This window comes from Stegostoma tigrinum, chromosome 7 (assembly GCF_030684315.1).
Source record: "Stegostoma tigrinum isolate sSteTig4 chromosome 7, sSteTig4.hap1, whole genome shotgun sequence".
NCBI classification, from domain to species: Eukaryota; Metazoa; Chordata; class Chondrichthyes; order Orectolobiformes; family Stegostomatidae; genus Stegostoma; species Stegostoma tigrinum.
In genome coordinates this window covers 64,369,729-64,392,576 of record NC_081360.1, presented here as the reverse complement: position 1 = coordinate 64,392,576, position 22,848 = coordinate 64,369,729, and the positions used below count along the sequence as shown (strand labels likewise).

General features: G+C 41.1%; 1 protein-coding gene across 3 annotated transcripts in view; it reads right to left on the bottom strand.

The window, feature by feature from the left end:
* Window positions 1-22,409, bottom strand: part of cers6 (ceramide synthase 6) — a 254,477-nt gene extending 232,068 nt beyond the window's left edge. For 2 of the 3 annotated variants that reach the window (XM_048533679.2, XM_048533681.2), the window contains exon 1: window positions 21,856-22,407. In XM_048533679.2, the coding sequence (XP_048389636.1) occupies window positions 21,856-22,025 (170 nt within the window). In that variant the 5' untranslated portion in view covers window positions 22,026-22,407. Of the gene's footprint in view, window positions 1-21,855 lie in introns of all 3 variants that reach the window. The other variant, XM_048533682.2, reaches the window with a different exon arrangement.
* Window positions 22,410-22,848: the final 439 nt, after the last annotated feature.

Sequence of the window (22,848 nt, the reverse complement as noted above, 5' to 3'; positions counted from 1 at the left end):
AGTGATCATAAATCGATTACATTTAAAAGAGTTATGGAAAAGGATAGACCCAATCTAAAAGCCAATATTCTAAACTGGAGTAAGGCCAACTTTGAACATGGTAGGCAGGCAAAGATTAACTAGGGAGGCTGTTCGCAAGTAAAGGGATGGTTGGAAAGTGGAAGGCCACCAAAAATGAGATAACAAGGAGTTCAGAGACAGTATGATCCTGTTAGGGTGGCAGCAAGGCTGACACATGTAGGGAATGCTGGATGATTAGTGAAATTCATCTCTGGTGAAGAAAAAGAAAGAGGCATTTAGCACATATAGACAGCTGGGATCAAGTGAATCCGTGGAGGAGTACAGGGCAGTTGGTATATACTTCAGAAGAAAATTTGGAACGTCGGAGACTGAGGGGTGACCCTATAGAGGTTTATAAAATTACGAAGGGCATGGGTAGGGTAAATAGACAAGGTCTTTTCCCTGGGGTGGGGTGGGGGGGGGGGGGGGTGTGGGAGTCAAAAGCTAGAGGGCATAGGTTTAAGGTGAGAGGGACCTAAGTATTTCAATAATGTGAAAGCTGTGTGCAGTGAGTCTTCTCTAATTGAGGCTCGGCAAGCCAATCCACAGTTAAATAAAATAGCACTATCAGCTGAAACTAAAGATGTAGGAAAGGAACTCTGTAATGCTGTAATGTGAAAAATGGGATTCTGATGAGGAAGTAGAGACTTCCTCGCAGATTTATAGATGAAGACTGGACAATGGACGAGATTGTGTTCTCACTCAGATATCATCAAATGGTGTGAATTTGACTTGTGGAATTCCTATGGCAGGACATGTTGGAATCCAGAAGACCCAAGCATGTTTGGGTCAAAAGTACTTACTGGCTATGTCTTCACAAGGATGTGGTACAGTGTTATCGAACATGTCATACATACCAAGCTGTGGGTAACCACAACATACAATCAAATTTACACCTTTGATTCCCACTCCGGTTTGAGAGGAACAATTTAGTACGATGCTTGGTGGATTGTGAACATCTTTTTACCAAAAAACAAAAAATGGCACCCATATATCAAGCATATTGCTACTGAATCCCAGTGGCCCTTCTCATGAAAGCAGTCACTGCTTTGGTTATGGTAGAGAAGGTAAGCAAGTTTTTCACTCAAAATGGATTACCAATGGAGATTCAGTTGGGTCAAGATGCCAATTTCATGTCTAAAACTTTTCAGGAAGCTATGGGTAGCTTGTGCTTAACATAGTTAAAGTCTTCAGCACACCACTCACAGACACAAGGAGGTTCAGAAAAATTGTACCACCAAACAACAATCGGGGCATATTGTAATGATCCATAATCAGGACAAAGAACTGGAATGTGTGAGTGCTAATGGGAACTGCAGATGCTGGAGAATCCAAGATAATAAAACGTGAGGCTGGATCGAGAACGCCCTTGACCACGTCTCCCGCATCACATCCCTCACACCCCACCCCCGCCACAACCGCCCAAATAGGATCCCCATCGTTCTCACACACCACCCCACCAACCTCCGGATACAACGCATCATCCTCCGACCCTTCCGCCATCTACAATCCGACCCCACCACCCAAGACATTTTTCCATCCCCACCCTTGTCTGCTTTCCGTAGAGACCACTCTCTCCGTGACTCCCTTGTTCGCTCCACACTGCCCTCCATCCTCACCACACCCGGCACCTTCCCCTGCAACTGCAGGAAATGCTACACTTGCCCCCACACCTCCTCCCTCACCCCCATCCCAGGCCCCAAGATGACTTTCCATTTTAAGCAGAGGTTCACCTGAACATCTGCCAATGTGGTATACTGCATCCACTGTACCCGGTGTGGCTTCCTCTACATTGGGGAAACCAAGCGGAGGCTTGGGGACTGCTTTGCAGAACACCTCTGCTCGGTTCGCAATAAACAACTGCACCTCCCAGTCACAAACCATTTCCACTCCCCCTCCCATTCTTTAGATGACATGTCCATCATGGGCCTCCTGCAGTGCCACAATGATGCCACCTGAAGGTTGCAGGAACAGCAACTCATATTCCGCTTGGGAACACTGCAGCCCAATGGCATCAATGTGGACTTCACAAGCTTCAAAATCTCCCCTTTCCCCCACTGCATCCCAAAACCAGCCCAGCTCTTCCCCTCCACCCACTGCATCCCAAAACCAGTCCAACCAGTCTCTGCCTCCCTAACCTGTTCTCCTTCTCACCCATCCCGTCCTCCCACCCCAAGCCGCACCTCCATCTCCTACCTACTAACCTCATCCCACCTCCTTGACCTGTCCGTCTTCCCGGGACTGACCTATCCCCTCCCTACCTCCCCACCTATACTCTCCTCTCCACCTATCTTCTTTTCTCTCCATCTTCGGTCCGCCTCCCCCTCTCTCCCTATTTATTCCAGAACCCTCACCCCATCCCCCTCTCTGATGAAGGGTCTAAGCCTGAAACGTCAGCTTTTGTGCTCCTGAGATGCTGCTGGGCCTGCTGTGTTCATCCAGCCTCACATTTTATTATCAAAGAACTGGAATGTCTTTTGTTTGCCACCTGATATTCAACATCTGGTTAAACAGGTGAAATGTCAGGGCAATGTAGACTATGGATCAAGAGTAGGTTGATGAGATCAGTGTAGTTTGGTGTTTATTGGTCTGCATAGACATGGTGGGGTAAAGGGCCTGTTTCTATGCTGTACGACACAGTGACAAAGGAGTCTGCAGGTTTTAGTCTTTTCATTTAATTTATGACCATGAGGTAAGGAAACCTTTGAAACTAATCAAAGTAATTGTTTTAGGACTGATGGATGAGTCCCCCATGTTAGTGTCTGTGTTCTGGATGCCTGCAAAGAAGCTCAAGATTACCTTAGAGCCACATAAACAACCATGAAACAACAGGCTAACAGGCATGACTGATCCCAAACATTTCAACCAGGGGATGAGATGTTAATATTATAGCTTTTGCAAGGTGAAAGGTGGAAAGTTTGGTTCAGGAGTCTACACAGGATCGTCAAAGGATTATAGAGCATCTAACTGACTGGAAAAAGAATCAGCTGTGTCAACATTGAAAGGAGGACACGCAACTACAGGTATGTCAGGCAGCAAGGTAAATGCAGGATAAGAGACTTAGTGAGGATGAAGCTTAAGATGACCTCAACAACTCCCAAATCAAATGACCTACTCACCAGGTAGCCAACACTGAACTGATGCATTTCATATTTGGAGATAGAAGTGTGAAAAGACTTAACAAGGTTAACAAGGTTAGTCATCAAATCCAAATGAGTTTGCAAGAAAACACCAGAGTGTACAACCTGAGATACACATGATGTGCATGTGGGAGAATCACCTCCTGTAGAATAGCATTTTCATCACTTAGATCAGAAAAACAAGCTCAGGTGAAAGCACAGTCCAGAAGATGGTGGTAAAGCACCTACATGAACTCAATCATAGCAGTTGGAGATTCCCAGTTCAGTACGTGCTGAAATCTGATAGTTCACCCAAACTCTATAAATGCTGCAGAAGGATCGAAATGTAACAAAGTCAGATTCCCTTACCCAATCTTTTGCCTGGAGAACAAGATTGATAGTGTTCACATTGGCAGATTTCTTATCAAAATAGATGTGTTACAGGAGTACCACAAGTTCCTTTAAACCTCTAACTAGAAAATTATCAGCCTATATCGTCCCCCAAAAACTGCTCCAGCAACTTTCCAGAGACTTATGAATCAAGTGCAATCCAGATTCCAAACTGTATAATGCTTCATGATACACCTCATACAGTCATAGATTTATAGAGTTTACAGGACTGATACAGATCCTTTGATCCAACTCGTCTGCGTCAACCAGGTATCCCAAACTAATCTAGTCCCATTTGGCAGCATTGGGCCCATATACCTCTAAGCTTTTCCTATTCATGACACTATCCAGATACAATTACAACATTTAAAAGGTCTTTAGCCTATTCAGCCTCTCTCCATAGTTCAATCCCAACAGCATCCTTGTAAGTGTTTTCTGAACCCTTTCAAGTTTAACAACATCTTGCCTGTAGCAGGGAGACCAGAATTGAATGCAGTATTCTAAAAGTGGCCTCACTAATGTACCATACAGCAACAATATGATCTCCCAACTCCTATACTCAATGCACTGACCAATAAAGACAAGTGTGCCAAATGCCTTCTTCACTACCCTGTTTGTCAATTACTCCACTTTCCAGGAACTATGAACCTGCACCCTCAGGTCTCTTTCTGCAGCAACGCTCCCCAGGGTCCTACCATTAACTGCACAAGCCCTGCCCTGTTTTGTCCTCCCAAAATGCAACACCTCATATTTATCTAAGTTAAACTCCATCTGCCACACCTCGACCAATTAACCATTCTGATCAAGGTCCCGTTGTACTCTGAGGTGACCATCTTCACTGTCAACTGCATGACTAATTTTGCTGTCATCAGCAAACTCATTAATCATACTTCCTATGTTCACATCCAAATCATTTATTTAATGACAAAAAGCAGTGTACCTGCACCGATCCTTGTAGCACACCACTGGTCACAGGCCTCCAGTCTGAAAAACAACCTTCTACCACCACCTTCTGATTCCTACCTTCAAGCCAATTTTGTATCCAATTGGCCAGCTTCCCCTGGATTCTTGATAACCTTGGTAACCTGTCTAATGTGAGGAACCTTTCCAAACACCTTGCTGAAGCCCATATCGACAAAATCCACCCTTCTCCTTTCATTAATCTTTGTTGCTGCTTCAAAAAGCTCAATCAAATTAGTGAGACACAATTTCGCACTGATAAAGCCATGTCGATTATCCATAATTGGTCTTTGCCTTTCCAAATGCATGTAAATCCTATTGCTCAGAATCCTCTCCAACAACTTACCCACCACTGATGTCAGGTTCACCGTTCTGTAGTTCTGTGGCTTTTCCTTACCACCTTTTTAAAATAATGGCACCATTGTAGCCAGCCTCCAGGCTTCTGGCACCTTACCCATGACTGTTGATGATACAAATATCTCAGCAAAGATCCCAGCAATCTCTTCCCTTGTTCCGAAAAAGTTTTTGGATGTACTTCTTCGGACACTGGGAATTTATGCACCTGTATGTATTTTAAGAAATGCAGCACCTCCTGTTCTGTAAGTTGGACACATTTCAAACATCACTGTTTATTTCTGCAAGTTCCTTAACTTCCTTGATCCCTTTCCTGATTAAAAATTTCCTTCTCCACAGTAAATACTGGGAACACTCACTCATCTCCTTGTTGATCTTTAACAGGCCCTATTCTCTCCCAAGTTACTCTTTTGCACTTCATGTATTTATAGAATCTCTTTGGATTCTTCTTAACCCCATTTGCCAAATCTATCTCATGTCCCCTTTGTTGTTCAGCAACACTGCCGAGGACCTTACCATTAAGTGTATAAATAAGTCCTGCCATGATTTGCCTTACCAAAATGCAGCACCTCACATTATGAAAGACTTAATTAAATAATTAGCAAGCTTGGCACAATGCATGAAGGAAATGGGCTAGGCCGAATGGTGATAAGTTCTCTCAATAACTTGAGACAATCTGGATTTAGCCAAGAAAGACCTAACATGCAACCCTACATGTCCATTTGTAATATATCTCCGAACATACCTCAACTGAAAGACCCACAGATTGAAACATGTAGTTTAAAGCACGTGTAAAGAGATATAATTTTGTGCCATGGTATACTTTACCTCTTAGAATAGTGGAAGCAAAGACCATTGAATCTTATGAGGAAAAAACAGATCAATATTTTGAAATGTGCAAAGGCATGAAACTGTGAAGAGATAATGTGGAAATGGAATTAGTCTTGAAATTAAGCAGCAAAGAACTGAGATGGATGTGATAGGTGAAATTGCCTCTTCTGCTACTACACTGTGTTATGAATATTTTCATTTGTCCTTACATTGTTTAATAACCCAAACTGGCAGTCAAGGTCCAGACAAATGTCTAGTGTGGCATTATATTATCACCTACTAAGAGGAAGCATGTGGCAAAAAAACAGGTAGGTTGTTTGTTCTTGGAATTATATTGAGGTGCCAAAATGAAGTTCTCACAGCAATAGGGAACTAGAGGTCACACAAAAGAGCAATTTTAAATACAGAACGTAGAAATAGCTAATGTAAAAAGAATAAAGATGCTCAACCAACGTGTCACTGTTATTGCTCCACGGTAAGGTTAGTACTATTGTACGTAAAAAGGAATTTTAACTAGTTACAGCACTTGAGAGGAACATTACTTGAAGAACATGAGGAGGAGGGTAGGATTTTACTCATTGGAAGTTAGAAGGATGGCAGTCAACCTTATTGAAACATACAAGATTCCTCGGGGACTTGACAGTTAAATGTTTCCCCTTATGAGAGGATCTGTGATCATAGGGCATAATCTCAAAATTAGGGTGTTCCTTTTTGAACAAACATGCAGAAGTTCTTTTCTGTCAGAGGCTACTGAATATGTGGAATTCTTTACAATAAACAGCTGTGGAGACTGGGTCATTAAGTATACTCAAGGCTGAGAAAGACAAATTTTTAATCAGGAAAGGGATCAAGGGTTAAGGGGGAAAAGGCAGAAAGTGGAGATAAGGATTATCAGATCAAAGATGACCTCAATGAATGGCAGAGAAGACCCAATGGGCTGAATGACCTGTTTCTGCTCTTATGCCTAATGGATACCAATAAGCCTACATGCCTTCTGAGCTACATATTCACTTCTCAGTAAATCTCCTCAGTTCCACAAACAGTAAAGCTGTGCCACTTGTTTTAATCTCTCATAATTCCTGCCACTTTCTCATTCCAAAAAGAAAGCAGATGATAATACGCAGAAAACGTCAAGATGAGGAAGCGTGCTACCAGTCGGTTCGGCTCCTCATCCTTTAAGAGAGAACCCTGATTCTGATTGTCCTAACCAGGGCTTGGACTGGTGCTGGTGGCTGCCCTTGATTTACTATGCAGGGAATTCCTGAGCCTGCTATGACAAGCTTCCTGGCTTTGTGTCTGAGCTACGTGCAAGTCAATAGTAAAATGAACCTAGTGTCTGCTGAACGGTTAAAGCTCAAAAAAAAAAGCAAGGCAAGGAAGTTAGTTAGATGAACTCGGAGTGGGTAAGCGCATGAAATAAATAAAGAGCCCAGAGATGCAGCCTGATCCAGTCCAGGGTCATGGTGTGTGTCCCTGATTGCACAGTGACCTTGCTGCAGAATTACAATAATAGTTGCCAATGTAACAAAAGGTGCAGCGCTGAAATGCAAAAGGTCCCTTAAGTGGTTTGGTGATGTGCCATGAGGATTGCTAAATGCTGGAGTGTGTGAGAGAACAATATCTATGGACTGCTTCTGTCCAGTGACCATGGAGCATGCCCAGAGATGTTGGTATCTAGTGTCGAACATGGAGTTCATTTGGAGAAAACGACGGTTGAATTCATCTGGTGCTGGCTCTCATTTCCTCATTGAGTTTTCCTACATCTAGCTTGTTTGGTGAGATTGGCAAGGTGCAAGGCTGAATATTAATGAGACAGGAGGAACTGCCGATGCTGGAGAATCTGAGATAACACGGTATACAGCTGGATGAACACAGCAGGCCAAGCAGCATCAGAGGAGCAGGAAAGCTAACGTTTTGAGTTGAGACCCTTCTTCAGAAATGGGGGAGGGGAAGGGGATTCTGAAATAAATAGGGAGAGAGGGGGAGGCAGATAAAAGATGGATAAAAGAGAAGATAGGTGAAGAGGAGATAAACATGTCAAAGAGGTGGGGTTGGAGCCAGTGAAGTTGAATGTAGGTGGGGAGATAGGGAGGGGATAGGTCAGTCCAGGGAGGATGGACAGGTCAAGGAGGCGGGATGAGGTAGGTGGGTAGAAGATAGAGGTGGGGCTTGAGGTGGGAGGAATGGTTAGGGAGGTAGGGATGAACTGGGCTGGTTTTGGGATGTGGTTGGGGCAGGGAGATTTTGAAGCTTTACCCTGCAGCCCAAGGGTATCAATGTGGACTTCACAAGCTTCAAAACCTCCCCTCCCCCGACCACATCCCAAAACCAGCCCAGCTAGTCCCTGTCTCCCTAACCATTCCTCCCACCTCAAGCCACAACCCCATCTCCAACCCACCTACCTCATTGCGCCTCCTTGGCCTATCCGTCCTCCCTGTACCGACCTATCCCCTCCCTAACTCCCCACCTACACTCACTTTCACTGGCTCTAACCCCGCCTCTTTGACCTGTTGATCTCTTCTCCACCTATCTTCCCCTTTATCCATCTTCTATATGCCTCCCCCTCTCTCCCTATTTATTTCAGAATCCCCTTCTCTGCCCCCATTTCTGAAGAAGGGTCTCAACCCGAAATGTCAGCTTTCCTGCTCCTATGATGCTGTTTGGCCTGCTGTGTTCATCCAGCTCTATATCGTTTTGTCCCTGAATATTAATGAGGCAAGTTGGGCTGCGATCAAGGTGTTTACCAAGCAATGCTCACCTTCAACTGACAACTCACAACTGCCTATTGAGGATCTTGCCACAACACTTGTGAAAAGAATGAAAGATGGCAAGAGTTGCTCTTGATGCCAAAATGGACCTCATCAGACCGGCTGCCCAATTCCAGCACACAGCTCGCATCTGCAATGACAGTCAAGCTCTATGAGCATAGTGTCGCTCCCTGATTTTCCTCCCAGAGTGCATTACCATAGAGTCTTCAAATTGCATTATATCTTGCTGTATGTCTGCCTATTCTACTAACCTCTCTAACTTCTCTTGTGATGTTCTAACAGTAACACAGCACCCTTATTTAAAAAGGGGCAACAAAAAACAGGTAACTGTGGCCAGTTAGCTTAACATCTGTCACTGGGGAAATGTTAAAGTCTATCATAAAGAATGTAATAACTGACTATTCAAAACACAAAACATAATCAAGCAGAATCAGCATGAAGGGAAGATCATGCGGGCAAATTTACTAGAATTCTTTGAGGATGTAACAAACAGAATTGATAAAGTGGAACCTATGGAAGTAATACGTTTGGATTCCCAAAAAGCATTCAGTAAGGTACTGTTCCAAAGGCTACTTAATAAGAGCCCATGGCGTTGAGTGGAGTATATCAGTATGGAGAGTATATAGGCTAATTAACTGATGACAGAGAATTAGGATAAAGTGACATTTTCTGGATGTAACCTGTAACTGGTGAAGTGCTACTGAAATCAGAAGTGGGGCTACATTATTTACAATATATGTTAATGATCTGGATGACAGAACAAAATGTACTATGGAAAATTTTGCGAATGACACAAAGATTTCTGGGGAAGCAAGACATGAGAATGACACAAAAAGGCGAAAGAGGCATTGAGACAGATAAAGAGAGTGAGCAAACACTCGGCACATGGAACTCTGCTCCTGCATCAGATGGTCTTATCATACCCTTCTCTGTACTATTAGCCAAATTTCATTTTTGCGTGACCAGCAAATCTTATGGCTGTCTTCCCTATAACCCAGATGAAATCGTCTATATGGAAAAAGATTGACCCCTGAGTACTCCATATCCAATCCTTCTACCTGAGAAACACCAGGTTGTTCAATAAAATTGCTGACCAGCTACAGCAACATTAATTTACCATGTCCACTAACTTTAATAGAATACCCATATATACAGTTGCACATTACAGATAAATGTACTGCATTACAAATATGCATCATTTGGAAGCCAAGCACTCTCAACAATTTTGTAGATCGATTCTTGTTGATATTCATGGAATGTAGGTGGACCTGGCTGGGCCAGCATGTACTGACCATCCCTTCATACCCTGAAAAGGTTTTGATGAGCTGCATTCTTGCACCTCTGCAATCCATTTGTTTTTGGTAGACCCATGGTGCCAATAGGAAGGAATTTCAGGATTATCACCCAGTGATGTTGAAGGAATGGTGATGTATTTCAAGACAGGATGTCGTCGGGTTTGGAGAAGAGCTTGCAAGTTGGTGTTCCCACATTTCTATTGCTCACATCCTTCTAGGTGGCAAGGATTCTGCACCTGTAAGGCATTGCACAAGATGGCTTGGTGACTTTCTGATCTGCATCTTGTCAACACTTCTGCTACTGAGCATCATTGGCAGATGGACTGAATATTTATGGTGTCAAGGTTCTGAGTATTGAAGAAGCTATACTAATCTAGTCAAGTATTGCATCATACTCCTGACTAGAGTCTTGTAGATAGTGAAGAAATTTTGAGGTTAGAGGTGAGTTATCACTGCAGGACTCAGCCTCAGCCACTATAGCCAGAGTGCTTATACGTTTAGTTATTTTTCATTCACAGGATGTGGGCATCATTGGCTAAGCCAGCATGCATTGCCCATCCATAATTGCCCAGTGGATAGCTGAGAGTCAACCAGAATGCTGTTGGTTGGGAGTCACATGCAGGCCAGACCAAATGACAGTTTTCTTCCCTAAAGCACATTAGTGAACAAGATGGGTTTTTTCTTGACAATCAACAATGGTTCAATAGTCATCATTAGACTTTTAATTCTAGATTTGTTTTTGTTGAATTCAAATTCCACTATCTGCCATGGTGAGAATCAAACCTAGGTACCCAGAACACTACCAAGGTCTCCACACTTATAGTCAAGTGATAATAACATTAGGCTATTGCTTCCCCTTGTCCAGTTCAATTTATGGTCAATTCTAATTCCTAGGATGATAATAGTAGGGGATTCAGAGATGGTAATGCCATTGAATGTCAAAGGGTGATGACTGTGTTTTTTTTGTTGGAGATGAAGAAATGGCACAATAGTTGTGTGGCTTGATCCTATTTGCCACTTGTCAGCCCACATCTGGATATTGCTCAGAATGTGCTACATACAAACATGGTCTATTTCAGTAGCTTCAGTGGAATGGAGCATATTCTCTGGAAATGAGAATTTATTTGAAACTTTGATCTTTGAGAGTTTGACAGCATATATGATGAGAGATGGTTTTACCTTGCTGGAGAGTCTAAAACTAGGTGTCATTGTCTCTTGATAAAAGACGAACCATTTAGGACCAAGAGATGGCAAAACTTCTGAAATTGTGAAGTTTTAGAATTTTCTACCCAGTGAGGGTTGCCATCCCCAGTTGATGAGAATATTGCAGACAGACAGAGTGCACTAGTTTTTTGAACATTATGCAAGGCAAGGAATAGGGTGGGATAATGAACGCCAATGAAGGTTTGAGGTGCTGTGTAGCCAAGTGCTCTTGTGTCTTCCATCACTATCTTATCAGAAACATATGCAAACATGTTAAAAACCAGAAGAAATGCAGATGCTATAAAAACAGACATTGCTGGAAAAGCTCAGCAGGTCAGGCAGCATCTAGGGAGAGAAGTCAGAGTTAATGTTTCGGGTCAGGTGACCCTCCCTCAGAACAGATACAAGTGTGTTTATCTTATCATTTTATCAACAAACATACAAAAAGTTAAGGTGCTCATATGCACTTCTGTACAAATATGCATATTGAGCTCACATGCCTAACATCAGTGTACATTAATCAATTGTTATTTGCTGATCAGAAATGTAATTAATCAATTCTGGACTCATCCAGGCAAGTGAGGAGTTAGGAGAATTCCACGACAATCCTGTTGTGCCGTGATGATGGTAGACAAGTTTTGGGAAGTCAGGAAGTTGTCACATAGTTCTAAACCTCTGACCTTGTGACCATGAAATAAATGAGGCTTGTGTCATTGGACTATAGATTAAGAACTTCGAATTTTAACACCTGATTTAAATAGCTGGGGACTCATGGACTCAAACAGTTTTAACAAGGGACCAAAGATGCTGAAATAAAATGACTCCAGGCATCACCATCGCCGTACAGGTTCACCAAGTTTCATTGCACAAATGTGGATTAGAGAACTGAGCCTTAGCTCAGTTGTCTAATTCACAATCATAACAGTCAACTCCCTTCCCTGGGACGGCTCAAAAGGTCCTCCTCTCTTATCTATTTTGCACTATCATAAAAGCTTTTATGTGCTGAAAATGAAACATCCCCACAGTTATGAAATCTGGATACAATGAACCCCAGCACACAGAATATGCAAACAAGATGCTAATTTAAGAAGTTCTCTATATGGCAGAAGCATTCATGATAGACTTTTGAATATCAAACTGAAGCAGGCTGGAGACAGCACCCTCTCTACCTCTCGAGAAGTAAAGCCAGGTCATAACACTAACTGTAAAGATTAGAAATGCAGCACTTTAAAGTTAACTGCAATATCTCTACTTCTAGCATTTTCAGAAACCAACAAGCCAACCATGGTCTCAGGTTAGAGCTTTATTCCTCAAGGACACCCTTAGGTATGTAAACTGTATATCATTTTATCTTTATTTTTATCTGCTTTTTAATTTTATACTTTTTTGTGGAAGTCTCACCATCTGTGTGTGCGACTGCCTGAAGACCATATGCTTGATAATATGTCTCAAGGTTAGCAAGTAATAAAATTGCTACTTTGACTCAAGATACCAATGGCTATTTCAATAAATACAGCAATTACGGTGAAAGGAATAGATAACGGCATTCTATTTGGAGAAGGGTACAACAATACACTAAAAAGTAATTTGAACCTTTTGAAGATCAGCTGGTCTGGTTGCAAAGAGAGAACTAATTCTCCCTCGGAGACAGTAGGAACTGCTGATGCTGGAGTCTGAGATAAAAGGGTGTAGAGTGGATGAACATGGCAGGCCAGGCAGTATCGGAGGAGCAGGAAAGCTGACGTTTCGGGTCTGGAAGAAGGGTCCAGACCCGAAACGTCAGCTTTCCTGCTCCTCCGATGCTGCAGAGCCTGCTGTGTTCATCCAGGTTGTTATCTCATTGGCTAATTCTCCCTGCCTCACTTGCTTGTCACACTAATCAATTTACATTTTGATGCCAACCATTGGATATCAATTTGAAAGAAAACCAGAACCAAAATCTTATCAGAGATAATGGGAACTGCAGATGCTGGAGAATCCGAGATAACAAAGTGTGGAGCTGGATGAACACAGCAGGACAAGTAGCATCTTAGAAGCACAAAAGCTGACGTTTCAGGCCTAGACCCTTCTAGGCCCGAAAAGTCAGCTTTTGTGCTCCTAAGATGCTGCTTGGCCTGCTGTGTTCATCCAGCTCCACACTTTGTTATCACAGAACCAAAATCTTCATTTGCAGAATTCTCAAATATTACAATATGGTGACATAATGGATCAAAACTAATGTTTGTTCAAATGCTTTGTATTAAAATTTATTGCCACAATTCTTAGTTTATTTATAATCAGAAGCATTCACCTCTTGTTATCTTTACTACGGTCACAAGTGTGAATATTAGTTGTCATGTCATATTGGAGTAAGGAAAGGTTTTTCTGAGAATTAAAAGTGGAAAAATAATTATCAATACACTATTATAAATAAAATGTAACTACATAATTCAATTCTTGGGTAACTGAAAATTGGCTTTCCTAATAAAAACTTATCCTTATTAATAATCATCCACTCCATTGCTTTACAATAACTGAACGGATCAACTGCTGTGTTTTATATGGAATTATAAGACCTTTTATGATTTTACTTGTGTTTTGGGGATTGCCCACTGCAATTATATCCTTTTATCTTTATCAATTGGACCTTGTTGACTTTGATCATTTGAAGCTTACCCACGCAATATCTCGGGGATGGAATCACAAACTTAAGATAAGTACATCAAATCATAAATTACAAAATTGCAGAGAAAACTGTCATCAAACTCAATACTTGTCTCTGACAGTTTTGAATATATTTAATTTCCAAATGTATATTATTGACACAAGCAGCAACTAAACTGTGTCTACCAGAGCCACTCAGCTCCTGACATCATTACAGCCTTCATTCAAACATGGACATAACAGGTGAATTTCAGAGGTGAGGTGAAAGTGACAGCCCTTAACATCAAGGCTTCATTTAACTGAGTGTGACATTAAGGGTCCCTGGCAAAACTGTAATCAATGGGAATCGTGGGCAAACTCTCTGCTGATTGGAGTCACAGCTTGCGCTTAGGAAGACGGTCGTGGTTGTTGGAGGTCAGTCATCATAGCTCCAGGACGTCCCTGCAGGACTTCCTCAGGGTAGAGTCCTAGGCCCAACCACCTTCAGCTGCTTCATCAAAGACCTTCCTTCCATCATGGCATCAGAACAAGGGATGTTCATCAATGATTGCACAATGTTCAGCACCATTTACGACTCCTCAGATACTGAAGCAGCCCATATTCAAATGTAACAAGATCTGGCCAACATCCAGGTTTGGCTGACAAGTAGTAAGTAACATTTGTGCCAAGCAATGGACATCTCCAATGAGAGAGAATCTAACCACCGCTCCTTGACTTTCAATAGTGTTACCACCACTGAATCGCCCACTATCAATAGTCTTGAGGTTACCACTGACCAGAAACTCAACTGGACTCTTCACATAAATGCAGTGGCTAAAATAGCAGATCAGAGTCTGGGAATACCGTGGCAAGTAATTCACCTCCGGACTCTGTAAAGCCTGTCCACCACCTATAACGTACAAATCAGGAGTGTGATGGAAAACACCCCATTTGCCTGAATGGGTGCTGCTCCAATAACACAAGAAGCTTGAGATTATCCAGGACAAAGCAGCTTGCTTGACTGGTACCATGCCCACAAGCATCCACCACCCTTGCTCAGTAGTAGCAATGTGTACTATCTACAAGATGCACTGCAGAAATTCACCAAAGATCCTCAGACAGCACCTTCCAAACCCACAATTATTTCCATCTAGGAGGGGCAAAGGCAGCAGGTACATCAGATCCACCACCTGCAAGGTCCACGCCAAGCCACTCATCATCCTTACATGGAAACATAACGCTGTTCCTTCTCTGTCACTGGGTTAAAATCCTGGAATTCCCTCCTTCAGGACATTAAGGATCAACCTACAGCATATAGACTGTTGTGGTTGAAGGTGTCAGCCAACTACCACCTTCTCAAAGGTAAGTAGGGACAGGTAATAAAAAGCCTGGCTAGCCAAAGACGTCCACATCTCTTGAATAAAATAAAATTGTGCATTGAAACAAGTCTGCACCTAAATGCCAGAACTTCTAGCAAACTTTCAGTGAATCTGTGCTTTTAAAAAAATCACATCTCAATTAATAATCTGCAAGTCTGCTGAATGAAGTAACTGAACAAGTCGAGTTCCATTTTTATGAATTTTTAGCAACATTCGTGGGTAGCATTTCAGAATGCTAGTCACTAATAATTTGGCCAACTGCTTTTGATTACTGAGTAAATTAAAGTGTTTTGATAATAAAGAGCCCAATGTAATGAAGTACTCTTGAAGACCTCCACACACTCAGGCTGAAGACTTCAGTTGATACAATTAAAAGGATTAACGCTGTATCTAATATTAAAGACTGGCTATTCAACATTATTCACTGTTTAAGCCTTTGCATTGTGTTTCCTAATTTTCTCATCAAAGCATCTATATTTTAATAGCATTACATTTACTTAACTCCAGTATTTAAAATCAGAAGCCTTCAATCATCTTTCTTCTGCTTATATGATTGATTAGTATAAACATATATTCCAAGTTACCCCAAACTAGACTAGTTTAATAAGGCAACAGCTTTCAAAATAATCTGAACAAGGTCAGTAAACATCCATCTTGCACTACTGACATAGAAGTAATGTAATTTCCCTGATGTGGAGTTGATATAATTTTCCATTTAGAAGTTAAAGAATTAACATTACAGTCGACAGAAATTCACAATTTTTAGTCATTTGTAACTGGGGAACTCTAAGGGGAAAAACATGACCTTGTTGAGTGCAACTGGCCAAATATACTGTGGATGCAGCTGCCAAGCATTTTAATGTTAACACATACCAATATCATATCACATTTGCCTCAAGTGCTGGAGGTTATAATGCAGAGGTAAGCATTCTATTTCAGTTCCTTCTCATACAACTGAACAACAAAATTTTCTCGATACCAGTAGTTCCATAATAGAACACGGAAGGTTTTATGAGACACTGTGTTCTAAAGTTCTAAATCACAGACAATTATAAAATTATTACAACTTAATTCTTAATCAATAAGCTTATGTGCCTTTTGCTCAATGAAATTAACACAAGGTTTATTTGTAGTGCAAGACAAAAAGACTAACAGTCCACTTCAGATTAGAAGGAAAGCTTCCCAATCAAGAATGCACTCTCGGTAACTTTCTTCCAGTTGTGGGGCCTTTGATTTAATACATCATTAAATAGTTAGGAGCTCAAAAGATATCCATTGTATTACCATTTAAAATTTGAACCAGCAGAAAAGAGTTTTACTTTTTGAATCAAACATTAATTCTCAGTTGACTTTTTGTTAGTGCAATAGATGTATACAGGGGATTTTGAAAGGCATTTGTTAAATTACTATACAGCATTATAGAATAGCATAGTATAGAAGGAGGCCAGTTGAGTCATTAAGTAACTACTGACTCTTTCAAATTGTTTAGTCATAATCCCCTGTCCCTTTCAATTTTCATCCCAAGTTGGCTTATTTGGAAAGTAAAAGCACGCAGGATGAAAGGGACTGGTAATTTTGGTTTGTAATAGGCCAACAGTTAAACAGCATAGAATTGTAATCAAATGAAGTTTTATTTTGCGTGGAAAGAAGGATGCAGTGTGATCCCCATCGGATCATGATTTTTCTTGTTTTCTGTAAACAACCTAAACCAGGGAATATGAGGACAACTTTGAAACTTCCAGATATACGACTCAGATGTAAAATTTTCTCGTGTCCACAAGGCATGAGGCTTTTGATGTACACACTGACATCCATTTCAGTAGCTCAATCCTTATCATTTGCATGAAGCCAGAGATTGCAGTTTGTGAAGTACTGACCTGGAGACTTTCTCACACTTACTACCTGCCACTTGTGAATTGGAAGGATTCCTGTTGATTATCAACAATGTTTAGCCAAATTATGAATTCGCCTTCGATGACCATGAAGTTCTGCAACTAAACGCAGATCTTCTGGCTCAGAAGCATCGAAATTGCTCTTTTTGTTACAAAGCCACCTTTACAGATGATACTGTTTAGAAATGTATTATCCAATGAGTAGGATTGTAGCAGACTTCAGCAGGACGTAGAAAAAATAACAAAATGGGCAGATTCTTGGCAAATGTAATTTAACTTGTTAAATTCAATGTGATACACTTTAAGATGAACCAATATTAACAACATGCATTGTATGGAGAACCGCAGGACAGACATTCACAAAAGGGTTTTGAAGGTAGCAGAACATGTTGACAAGGCAATTAAGAAATCTAACAGGATAGAGAATATAAAACATCACAGCACAGGAATAAGCATTTTGGCCCACCACATCTGTGCCGACCATGACACTATTATAAACTGCCTGCACAGGGTCTACATCCTTCTATTCCCTGCCTGTTCAACTTTGTTAATGTATCTGTTTCTACCACCTCCCCTGATAGCATGCTCCAGGCTTCTATCATTCTCTGTGTAAAAAGCTTTCCTCAGACATCTCTTTTAAAATGTTCTCCTCTCACCTCAAACTATGACCCTAGTAGGAGGCATTTCCACCCTGGGGAAAAGATTACGACCATCCATCCGATTCATGCCTTTCATAGTTTCAGACACTTCTATCATGTCGCCTTCAGTCTCTGATACTCTAACACGAACAATCTAAGCTTGACCAACTTCTCTTTATTGCTAATACACTGTAATCCAGGCGACAGCATCCATTTCAAGGCCTCCCTATATTTCTTAATGTATGGTAAAATACTCCAAATATGGTCTAACTAGAGTCTTATACAGCTACAAAATGACTTACCAATTTTTAAATTAATGCCCTGATCATTGAAAGCAAGAATGCTGCGTACCTCCTTTAACTCTTACCACTTGTGTTGCCACTTTCAGGGAACTATGGACTTGAGCTCCAAGATCCCCCTGTATATCAATACTTCTAAGGCTCCTGCCATTTACAGCTTTTCCTGCCTTTGTGACCAGGGCATTCAATAGAGAAATCTGTAAGCCTTTACAAATCACTGAGAAAGCCTCAGCAGGAGTACAGTGTACAGTTCTGGACAACAAATCAGAAACATAAAAGCTCTAGAAATAGAAACAAGTGAGGTTCATTATAACGGTATCAAGAATAAAGGAAATCAAATACACAAAAAGATTGGAGAAACTGGGATTATTGTCCTGACAGCAGAGATGGTAACAGAGGTACTCAAAATTATAAAAGTATTCATAAAACAAATAGGGATGAAATGTTTCTTCCGACAAGTGGGTTGGTAACTGGTGGCCACAGATTAAAAATAATTAGCAAATGAACTAGAGGGAGAACCAGTATGAATTTTGTCACATTGGGTTGCTACAATCTGGAATGTAGTACGTGAGAGGACACATGAATTTTCAAAAGACAGTTGAAATTATGAGCAAAAAACTGGGATGTGGGATTAAATTGAATGGCTCTTTGCATCGAGGAGGAGATTATGAGGTGAAAAAATATTCTCTAGTCAGTACGCGTTAGCAGTATCATAAGGAAAGCACAGAGGTTTCAATTGGTTGCTATTTCTAGTTAAATCTTCAATGTATTTTTAGCATGATTCACAAACAGACCAGAGATGGAGAACGTCCTGCTGGGTCTACGATCCTTAGTTAATACTTAAGAGATGAAAAGAAATGTTTTCCTTGTTAATCACATTTTTTTTACTGAACAGGCTGATAGCTTGCTGATTACTTAGACTGAAGCAAAACTTCACAGTGGAGATGAGCACTGTAGGTGCAATGAAAAATACAACCGTCAGACCAGAAAGTATGAGATAGTTAAGTATAGAAGTTACCATAGAATTAAAGCACTATATTAAGTTATTGGTGTTATCTTAAAAAAAAGCTGGATACATTCATTAGTTCAATCATTAGTTTCTAATGTATGGCATTCAACTTCTTAAAATCTCTTAACCTGTATTTATAAAAATCAATTCGTATAACCATGTTTTGTAGGCTCAGTATTGTTTTCTTTGACAACACTCAAATGTAACTTTGTAAGGCCATTCTCAGTATTATTACTTTAAAAATTGATGAAGGAATAATATCTATCATTAGAACCTGAACAATAAAGAAGGTGATTTGAACATGAGCATGCTTTTTCTTTAAAAAGCGCTCAACACACCAATGCTTGCCCTGAAACATCTGTTACTTCGCAATAACAGCAGTAGATGGTTTGACAGTCATAGAGACATGGAGTTACACAGCATGAGAACAGACTCTTTGGTCCAATTCAACTATGCAGACCAGATATCGGTAACCGATCTAGTCCCATTTACCAGCATTTCAACCATACCCTTCTAAACCGATTGCTATTCATATGTCTATCCATCCAGATGCCTTCTAAATGTTGTAATTGTACCCACATCCCAAACTTACTCTGGCAACACATTCCATCCACGCACAGTGTGTGTGTGTGAAAAAGTTGTCTCTCTGGTCTCTAAAAAATCTTTCCTTCTCACCTTAAACCAATGTCCTTTAGTACCGGACTCCCCGACCCTGGGAAAAAGACCTTGGCTATTCACTCTATTTCCCCTCATGGTTTTATACACTTTGAAAAGGTCACCCTTCAGCTTCTGATGCTCCAGAGGAAAGAAGCCCCAGCCAATTCAGCTTCTCACTGTAGCCCAAACCCTCCAACCCTAGCAACATCTTTGAAAATATTTTCTTGAACCCTTTCAAGTTTAACAAGGAGACCAGAATTGAATGCAGTATTCTAAAAGTGGCCTCATCAATGTCCTATACAGCCTCAACAATGACATCCCAACTCCTTCACTCAATGCACTGAACAATAAGGCAAGCGTGCCAAACATCATCTTCACTATCCTATCTACCTGGGACTCCACTTTCAAGGAACCATGCATCTGCAGCTCAAGGTCTCTCTTTGGCAACATTCCACAGGGCCCAACCATAAACTGTATAAGTACTAGCCTGATCATCATCCATTGCACCACCAATTTTAGTATCATCTGCAAGCTTACTAACCATACCTCATATATATAAAAACGATTTAGATGTGAATATAGATGACAAAGAGCAGTGGGCCCAGCTCTGATCCTCGTGGTACATATCTGGTCACAAGACTCCAGTCTAAAAAACAAAAATCCATCATTATCCTCTGTCTCCTACCTTCAAGCCACTTTTGTATCCAAATGGCTAGGTCCCCCTGGATCCTATGTAATCTAACCTTGCTAACCAAACTATCTTTTGGAATGCCTTGTTGAAGTCCAAATAGAAAATGTCTAGCACTCTCCTTCATCAATCTTCTTTGTTACTTCTTCAAAAACTCAAGTTAGTGAGACTTGATTTCCCAAACATGAAGCCATGTTGACTCCCCACTCAGTTCTTGCCTTTACAATTACACGTAAATCTTGTCCCTCAGAATGCCCTCCAACAATTTACTCATCTCTGACACCAGGTTTACTCGTATACAGTTTCCTGGCCTTTCCTTAGTGCTTTTCTTATATAAAGACACCACATTAGCAAATTCCAGTCTCCTGACATGCTACCTTTGGCTACTGATGATACAACTACCTCTACAAGGGGCCCAGCAATCTCTTCCCTAGCTTCCCACAAAGTTCTGGGATACAACTGATCAGGTCCTGGGGATTTATCCACCTCTCTGAGTTTGAAGACGTCCAGCACCTCCTCTTCTGTAATATGGACATTTTTCAAGACTTCACTATTTATTTCCCCAAGATCCTTAGCCTCAATATCCTTCTGCACAGTAAATGCTGATATAAAATACTTGTTTTGTATCTCACCTATCTCCTGTGCCTCCATAAACAGCCTTGTCGATCTTTACGGAGCTCTATTCTCTCCCTAATTACTCTCTTTCCATTAATGTATTCGTAGAATGTTACTGAGCTAAATTAACAATATTGAAGACAAGCAGTTGTTTTGAGCTATAATAGTATTGCTAATGGGCAGTATACTGAATTGCAAAGTTACACTTCTTAAATTGATTACAAATATTACCAAGGGCAACTAGGTAACTTATCCCAAGTGAAGGAGTCCAGGTTTCAGCATTCCACAGAAAATGTGGACAACCTTCACCGGTTGAAACCACGCCAGAGAAGGCGTGACTAAACAGTCCCCAAATGGAACATGAGGAGCAGCTAAATTGTTAACAGTGGCCATCCAATCTCAGCATTCCCCATTAACAGTTTCTGTCGAGTCCGCTGTTCTTGATGACAACACAACGAATCACTGTGCAGGTGAAGTTCCTGAATGGATTGTTAACCGAGCCATCGAACTATTGAGTGCTTTCCCAGGCATTAAAAAAAACTGAAGGGATTATTCTTTCTGTCTTTACAACCGATGCACCTCCAACCTTCCCACTCAGAACTAAGGGCGCTTCCTTAAATCTAGAGAACAAAGCTAGATCTAGTTTCCCAGCATTATTAAAGTCGATGGACGACTTGACTATTATTTTGGGTTTTCCAAACAGAACACTTTGCGCGCGTTGCACCCGCCTGCAAAGTGTTGGTGACCTCCCGAAAGTACCTCACGGGCAGCTGGCGAGAAGTGGCGTGGTTCCGAAAGCAGGCTGCTGACTGGAAGGAGTCGTCTTTATTGATAAATGAAATATCACCCAGCGAGCATATATCAAGTTTACTACTCAGCCCCGTTTGCAGCACTCGCTTTATGAAATAGACACATTACGATCCAATGTACTTATTTAAACCATACCGTCACACAAACTGATGCTAGCACTATGCTCCGAAATGTTATGTGCTATTTCCTAAACGACGCCGGTTTAAATATTGCTTTGCAAATCCAGGCCTATACTGAAGCAACTGAGACGAGTCTGTGTTCCCTACCTTTCGAAAATGAGTCGAACCATAAAAATGCAGAAAGCCAGAGGAAAGGCCAGGTAGAGATCTTCCGCCTGCGGGAAAGTGGCTTCGTCCGTGTTTTTCAGGTCTGCCCAGGTTACGTTGTGGGGCAGCCAAAACCTCTCGTTCCAGAACCAAGCTAGGATACCTGCCATGTTCAGTGCTTGCTTGTACGACTGGGGACGATTGAATGGCTTGTGGCTGCAGCTGCTGCACGCTGCCTGGGTCTCTCTCTCTCTTTCTGCTTGATGCACTTGGCCTGACTGGGTCGTTCGGACAGACTACAGATTTCCCCTCTTGCCTTTCTTTCTCTCGTCTCTCCCTCTCTCTAACACACACACATTGTGTCGTCTACCTCCAATGGGAAGTGTCACACACCATCCACTCTACACCAAGTGATTGGCTCTCACAACGTCGCACAGTATTCACCACAGCAAAAAGGAAAGTCTACCTACGGGTGAAAGTCAATGCAGCATGTTATAGATGATCAAAGCAGATTGTTTTGAGTTATAAAAAAAACAAAATGTGATCTTCCAGTTCACGATTTATGCATGACCGACAGCGATAAAGATGGGAAAATATATTAATCACAGCCACAGATTTGCATTATATTCAGAAACGTCTAATAATTTTGCCATAACAATAATAGCTGAATCTTGCTCACTATAATGGGATGAATAATAGCAGGCACAATATTGTATGTTTTCAGAAGCAATCATGACAATGCAAGTAAAATAAAAATGTTTTTTTTGAAAGGTGAAACATTCTTTTCTAATAAAAAACGTATCAGTTCTTTCCTGTTTGTTGTTCCAAAGTTAATATTTCAGGAGTATATTTTGATAATTTTGGCTCATCCAAAGTCCGGCTTTTTTTGTTTTGTAAATGCATATATTTAGATAGATCAATTAATTATATTTTCTTTAGTGTAATGTAGTTTGAGGTTTAATCTACTTCCTGCATATTTCTGTTAATCAGCTT